Genomic DNA, 7510 nt, shown 5'->3' with positions numbered 1-7510 from the left:
AGAGAGAGAGAGAGAGAAATGTAAATTCAGAAGAATCAGAAGAAAAGGCTTCTAAGCTACAAAGTCTGATGCTTTTTTTATGGAAATGGAGTGTGCACACATCGAATCCACTTGTAAAAAGGGCTGAGTTATCACTGGCATACTTCATTCTACATTCTACATTCTTCATTCTACAGTAGCAGATCTGCTTATATAAGGCCCCCACTGTCTCCAGTTAGATCATTGCTGCTCTCTAGTGTTGGAAATAAAGAGCTGCTGAAAGGTCAAATGGGACAAAGTCAGAAAAAAGCAGACCAAGATGGGGTTTGATTGTATTATCGTTACAAGAACCTGTAACATGCGAGTTAATTAAAAGCAGTTTTTCTTTAAGATAAATAAGTAAAAGAAATAGCAGTTACAATGATGCGGACATGAAAACTATGTAAACATGTGATTAATGAATTACATTTAATTGACAAATTAACAAATACAAGGCAAGTCACTGTTGTTTTAATGTGGTACAGTGTGGCACTGTGCATTTAACATTAAACTGCATTAAATAAAACATCAGAACTATTTTGAACAAAATAAATGTGGAACAAAACAAACATATCATGATAAAAAAAATTAAACCTTAACTATCAAATGTTTGGCCTATTTTAAACACAAAATACCCCCTGTGTGTTTTTAACCAACGCTGCTAGAGGAACAGGGATCTATAATTTAATAAAATACATTTGAAACAATAAAAAAAACAATTCACATCCTGCATATTTCTGATAAAACTTACGACAACCGGACTTAAACCCTTTAACGCTGTATTTACTATAACTACAGGTGATGTTTACTGTATTGCAGAGTCCATTTTGTTGTTTGGTTGTATTTTATCTTATTCTTGAGCATTATTGGACAAATTCAGACGATGACAATAATGACAAACATCAACATGGAGATATCTCCAGTTCAGCAAGAATGGAGTTTGATAAGTCTCATCAGCTTAGATTTCAGACTATAAGTATAATGATGCACCTTAAATATCGATTTTAATGGAAAATAAAATCAATTTAACTTGTGAATGAACTGTTGACCTGACAGAGGATAATATGTGTAAATGGTTTAAATGTCTAAAGCTGAGTTTGATACGTTATAACACCATTTAAAACCTTAAATTAAATAACTAACTGACATTCACCATTTGAAAACAACAAATTGAATTTGTTGTATTTTAGGATCAAATATTAAAGTGTCCACTGACACAAACATAAAAAGGCCCATTGTGTTTTAGACAAATGTGTGACTCTCATTAGTATCACTATGGTTAGTGCTCTCTCTGTCAACGGCTGGATGCACCGAGTCCGTATTCTGTGGAACTAGAAGAAATCACTAAATTAAGCAGGAGCAGATTAGATTAGAGTGTTGTTCCTGTAGCAAAAAATATTTCACCACAAAATAAGACCTGGAATTCAGCAAACAACATACACTTGTGATACAAAGGTGGAACTTTCCGGATAAATTAAGAAGTGTGATGCTTTTAACGTAAGCAACCAGCAGATGGCTGGTTGGCTTTAATGGTAGGAAGGCTGCAGTGAGTGAAAATCCAGACTGTCATTCACAGACATATTGAACCAACTACATCCAAAAATCTCACATCACAACATCTATGCATAGAAAGAAAGCTGAGTGCTCACAAGGTATTCAGCAAAATCCATCTGCCAGTATTTTTAAGTGAGAAAAACATTTTCAGTATTAGTCAAAACATCAAATTCACTGCAGGTAAAAATACAAGTGACAGCTTTAGAAATGACTTTCTAGCAAGCTGGCCAAGAACACTGATGACAGAGAATTTGTCTCTCGCCTACTTGTTGTCCAAAAAGAGCACACGACACTGAAGTCTGATACCGAAGCTTTTGTTAGACAGTAAAATGTGTAACTTTGGACACACTGACTCTCACAGAGTCCCTAGCAGTCATGAACTTCATTAACCTCCACTCTGGCTTTCTGTCACCTACCAGGTGGGCATCATATCAGGGAACCACATGCGGCCTAGGTGCTTGGACACCTCACTGTGGATCTGCTCCATGTTGTAGCTGCTGTCTGGGATCAACACCTCCTCCATGATTGACAGCTGAGTCAGCCTGCCCCCGCACATCTTTACAAACTCCACAAAGCCACTGCAGGTCACCTCGCACTCGCCTAGCCCGATGGCCGTCAAGCTTTTGCAGCGTTCAGCGATACGGATCAGCTCCTCATCCAGGGGCTCGAGGCCGTTGGCGCAAACCACCAGCTCCACCAGCCGGGGACAGTTCAGTCCGATGCGGCCCAGCATCTCTTTGCTGACTGCCCGGCCAAAGTACAGGTGGGTGACGGGAGTCTCATCACAGAAGAAGGGCTCGAACTCCTCCTCATAGAGGAAGAAGTACATGACGATGTTGACCTTGGGTGAGTGTCGGATCAACGCCTCCCAGCTGCTTCTTTTGATGGTGTGAAAGTGTGTCTGGCCAGGGTTTTCGCTCACTACGTCAATGCGCAGGTGTTCCAAGTGGACGTGTTTTTCAGAGGAGAGGGCGAGTAGGAGCTCATCACTCAGGAGATGGTAGTTCAACGCCAGCTCCCTGAGTCCATGGCACTGGTCTGCAACACACAGGATACCTGAGGGACAGAAAGAGAGGTCAGAACATCTGAACAGGTACAGATCCTCGGTCAGTCCACCACTTTGGACCAGACTGAAATTTCAAGTATTGGATAGATTTCCATTAACCATGAGCAGAAATGTATGGTCCCCAGAGGATAAATCCTGCTGATTTTGGTGAGCCATTGACTTTCCCTCTAGCACCACCATGAGGTTTACATTATTGTTTTTGAGGGAAGTGACATTTCTTGTTACCTTGTCACAAAAAAAAGCAACATGGAGCTTCCTGGTGGAGTAGGAATTTAATTTAATGACCATGTACTTTCAATGGTTCAAGCCTAGCCAGAAACATTTGTTGCTTTTTATCATTCCCCACTCCCTATTGTGCTAACAAATAAAAGCAAAACAAGAACAATATTTTTTAAAAAGGTATAGTGACCTGCTGGGGATACATGAGGACAGCTGCTCATCTTCAGCAACTTCAACGTGTCACTGTTGTTGGCAACTAGCACCTTCAGGGACGGGTCGTCCACTGGCGTATCATCAATTTTGATAGAGGACAGGGACTTGGAGTTGACAAACACCACTGTCAGTGCAGACACGAAGTGGGCCTGAGGAAGGACAAACAATGCTGATTAAACCTGAACACTTAATAACATTTGTATTTTTACCAAACACAGTAAATGTGCAATTTATTTTTATTTATTTTTTACCAAATCAATATCACGATACAGTAATTTGTTATGAGAGGGATGACTACAGTATTCAGCTTGACATGCAAATGGCACACATGATGTGACTGATCCAGCTCTTAACAAACAGCGCAGCAGTGAAAGTGCTGAGATGTGCATATGAAGCACAGGCAGCCTCTTACCTGAGATACGTCCATGAAGCTGGGCCGCGCTGTGGAAATCAGCCCCAGGGTCTTAATGGTACAGTTCACCAGCTGGGAGAGGATGTCACAGGCCGCCTCTGCAGATTCTGTGCAGCTGTCCACCTGATTTACCAGCAGTGATTCACCATTTAGGTAAAAAAAAAGAACCAAAAATGGAAAAAAATACACAAGAATGAGAACTGGAAAGACGGAGGTGTAAGAATAATCTCAGCCTTGATGTGTTAAGCCCACTAATGCCAAAACAGCTGATGCGTCATGAACAGTTCTACAGCAGATGGTTTGGATTAAGGAGGGCACATATTGTTTTTAAGACAGCTGTGTTGTGAAAATGGAGGAGGAGGAGGAGGTGAAAGGAGAGGAGAAACTGGCGACAGCAGGGAAGGCTCTTACCTTGAAGCTGACGTACTGGAGGTGCTGGGCGTGCTTCTTGATGATCTGCTGAATGAGGTCAGGGTGAGTGGAGCGCAGGTAAGACGTAGCCGGCTGATTGAGCTCAAACTCAAATCTCCTCCACAAGTCAGGGGTGTGAAAGACGTCATTCCAGCAGCGGCACACAGACGAAGCCCTGGCCCGGTCTACGAGGGACAGATGCTGGAAGATCTGCAGAACGACATGGTGGGGCAGGTTACCCCAGTCCTCGGCTGGAGTCAGGGCGAAGCTGGACGCCCCCCGCTTCTGTCTCTTAGCCCTCTCCTCATGGGAGGGTAAGGTCTGGCACTTGAAACCTGTCCTTCCTCGTTTCATCCTGAAACAAAATGAGAGAATTGTTTAATGTTTAAATGCAAACATTAAACTTATCTATGCACAGTGTGTACAAATCTGTTATTCTTTGATTTTTAATAGTGCATTAAAACCTGAGAGTTTTTCTCTTTTACTGTCGACATAAAAGATGGTATTATGTAAGTAATATCATCACTGCCTGTCATTTATTACACAAGGGATAAGCCCCATGTCCAAAGTATAAGGCAGTTAAATTTGACTGAAACTGTTTGTTTCTTTATCTTTTACCTTTTTAGATGTTTTTAACACACTGGTTGGTACTGGTACTTGGTGACTGATAAATCAATATAAATCAATAATGATTGTTCAATAAACTGACTGCTATTTTTTCACACAGCAATTCAGAAATCTATCACTAATTTCAGTGAAAATGCAAAGTGCAATGAAAGCAGTTTTACTGAATTAAATAACTATCACTCGTTTGCAAGCTTGCATACAGTTCAAAAGTTATCTCCACAGTAGATCCCATGAGTTCTTCACTATATGCACTGTCACAACTGAGCCCATCGTTGAACACTCAATATGTAACCAACCGTTAAACAACTTTTAAAAGAATTCCAAAAGAGCACTGACTAAAACTTGTTTTGCCGTATTTACAGGACATACAGAGGCTCGAAATACAGTTTCTCTCAGAACTAGGTGTTTTTATATGTAAGTAAGAAGACAAGAACAACGGTTTAAAACAAATACTACAATAAAAACAAAATACTAAAAGAGTAATAAGAATATACAAATTTACAAGTAAAGCTAAGGCACAGATAAAGAACAGAAAACTGTGCAGAAACAACCCATATAGTGCAAATATAACTGAAAACATGAGCAAGTAATATACATAGATGACTATTTAGCAGCAGTTTTCTTCTGTTTAGCGGTTTTTGTCTACACATAAAGTGCAAAAACAATAACATCTGAGCTTGAAAACTGCCACTCCTGACAGAACCTGTAATGAAGCGTCTATAGGCAGGATGCAGTATACTCAATTAAAGTGGATACAGAATAAACTCACCTCAAAAAAATTGTCAAAACACTTCTTTCCTGAGATTTTCCCCCAGTCTTGTGGAAGAAATATTTCAGTCAGTCTCAGATCTATATACTTATGTAATCTCAACACATGCATGAACCACCAATCCAAAACCTTTACCGCCAATACTCTCCAGTCATCCACTCACTGTTTAGGTTCATATTTCCAACAGCATTTCGGTCTTTATCTGAATCTGACCTGACAGTTTTTTTTGTTTTTTTTTATTTAAGACCCATCATTGACTCCGCTTACGTTATAAATAGATACATTTTAGAGGGTCTTCACTTCTCACTAACTAAACCTGTTCTGAGGCTTCAGCCACAGGTTCCAGCAGTAAACACTGACCGTGTAAAGTCTGCCTACAAACATGTTGGTCCAGCCTATAAATAAGAATTTACAACACATTTTGAAGCTTGATACTCTGTTTACTCTGTGTAGTTTCTCTTTAAGAGCATTAACAATATTAACTGTACTACTTATATCCCATCACCCCTCTATCATTATTGTGCACAGTATTGATATTATCACATTATTAATGTGTGTTTATATGACTTACAGCTCTTCATGCTAAAGGTTGAATTGAACTGAGCAGAACTGAATAGAAAGAAAACACCACCTGTGGCACCAGGTAACCACGTCTACAGAAATCTGAGCATTCAATAAAACACATTACTTACATGAACGACTTAATAACAACACTTTCCTCTCGGTTTGGAGCTCTGCCGGTGGAGAAAGCAGCGTTCACTCGGAGCCATGGCTGGAGAAGACTGCAGAAATGCTGCTGGCTGTTGCTGATATAGGACAGCAGGAGCAACTCCCATAATAAGCTCTCCTCTCGGCTTTAGCGACAGCTTGATGGGCGCTGCCGAGCAGCCGGTACACGTGAGCGGAGGAAAACATGGATCCACTCGACTGCAACTCCAAACACCATCATGCATGCAGAAAACATAGAGACCAGTCTATATTTCTATATTCTGCCTGCGTTTCCTTATTAAAGACAATCTGCCGTCACTGTGATTCATTTATTTACACTAGTGATTGCTTATGTGTGTGTGTGTGTGTGTGTGTGTGTGTGTTTATTATTGTCGTGTCTTGACCCATTAGCAGAGTGCACAAGATATATATGTGCACGCGTACAGAGAAAGTAGGTCAGTGTGTCAGAGCGTGCGTGTGTGTGCGTCTGTGAGTGCGTGCTTGTATGTGTATGTGTGTGTGTGTGTGAGTGTGAAAAAGAGATAGGAGTTATGTCAAAATGGTCAGTAATAACCACAGAGAGACACTATATAACAGCATTTTATTCTTCCCTGGAAATTAAACTGTGCATATTTAATACCATAATGTTTGATACATGTAGGGTATTAAACGTTATACGTTATATAATTAAGCGATTAGATAAGATAAGATTAGATAAGATAGTCGTAGCCAGAGGGTCTGTCAAGTAGGTGGCAGAGTCAAGAGGCTTTGTTTGGTGGTCTCATAAGTGGATATCTTTGTCCTTCCAGGAAATGTGCAAAACAAAAAAACTAGAAAAAAAAATTACATAAGAGACTAAGGCTAAATCAACTCATAACAACCCTGGTGTCTACTGTGCTTAACCTTCCTGGTTGGCCTATGAGACAATTGCATATATCCCCACATACCTGGCTGTATATAGAAAATAACATAACATAATAACATATACAAACACTTCTTACGTGAACACAAATTCCATACAAATGTAATGAAAGTACCAATAAAAGTAACTGTTAAAAATTACTGTGTTAACCCAAGTTAACAACTATATATAACACTAAACACAAACAGACCCCGGATAGTAATGTGTTATATTGAAGCTATCAAGTGGAATTCATGGTTAACAAAACAGATAATAAAACAAAACAATGGTGTGATAATGAAATGGTTCAAAATTAACAGGTACTCAAATACAAATGTATGTATATGTGTACACATACAAATATAACCTATATACATACATATATATGTATATATACACTGACCTACTATATACACTATATATATCACACTAACCCTAAATGTGTGTGTATGTACATATGTATATATACCTACATGTATGTATGTATATATGTATGTGTATATTAAATTTCATTTTTCAATTTTATTTGAAATTTTAGATTAGAGAGGGGGAGAGGTGGGGAAGGTAAGCAAAAGACAGCAACAACAATAACAACTATACTAGAACCTGAGA

The 7510-nt window shown here is 39.4% G+C and overlaps 1 protein-coding gene across 3 annotated transcripts; it reads right to left on the bottom strand.

Annotated features, from left to right (window-relative positions):
- Positions 1-299: 299 nt before the first annotated feature.
- Positions 300-6117, bottom strand: fbxl3l (F-box and leucine-rich repeat protein 3, like). 3 transcript variants are annotated; one of them, XM_035668928.1, is made up of 6 exons: positions 5982-6117; positions 5290-5336; positions 3894-4248; positions 3483-3605; positions 3048-3219; positions 300-2628 (listed from the first exon to the last, which is right to left on the bottom strand). In XM_035668928.1, the coding sequence occupies exons 3-6, from the start codon at positions 4245-4247 to the stop codon at positions 1985-1987; spliced, it is 1293 nt and encodes a 430-aa protein (XP_035524821.1). In that variant the 5' UTR covers position 4248; positions 5290-5336; positions 5982-6117; the 3' UTR covers positions 300-1984. The 3 variants fall into 3 exon arrangements, with proteins under 3 accessions (XP_035524821.1, XP_035524822.1, XP_035524820.1); XM_035668929.1 differs by lacking the exon at positions 5982-6117 and adding an exon at positions 5453-5611; XM_035668927.1 differs by lacking the exon at positions 5290-5336 and having other exon boundaries at positions 5982-6114.
- Positions 6118-7510: the final 1393 nt, after the last annotated feature.

The sequence above is a fragment of the Morone saxatilis genome, unplaced genomic scaffold, assembly GCF_004916995.1.
Source record: "Morone saxatilis isolate NCDOM2014 unplaced genomic scaffold, NCSU_SB_2.0 Contig22, whole genome shotgun sequence".
Classification (NCBI taxonomy): domain Eukaryota; kingdom Metazoa; phylum Chordata; class Actinopteri; family Moronidae; genus Morone; species Morone saxatilis.
Note: the sequence above shows the minus strand (reverse complement) of the source record. Positions and strands in the feature narration are given on the sequence as shown.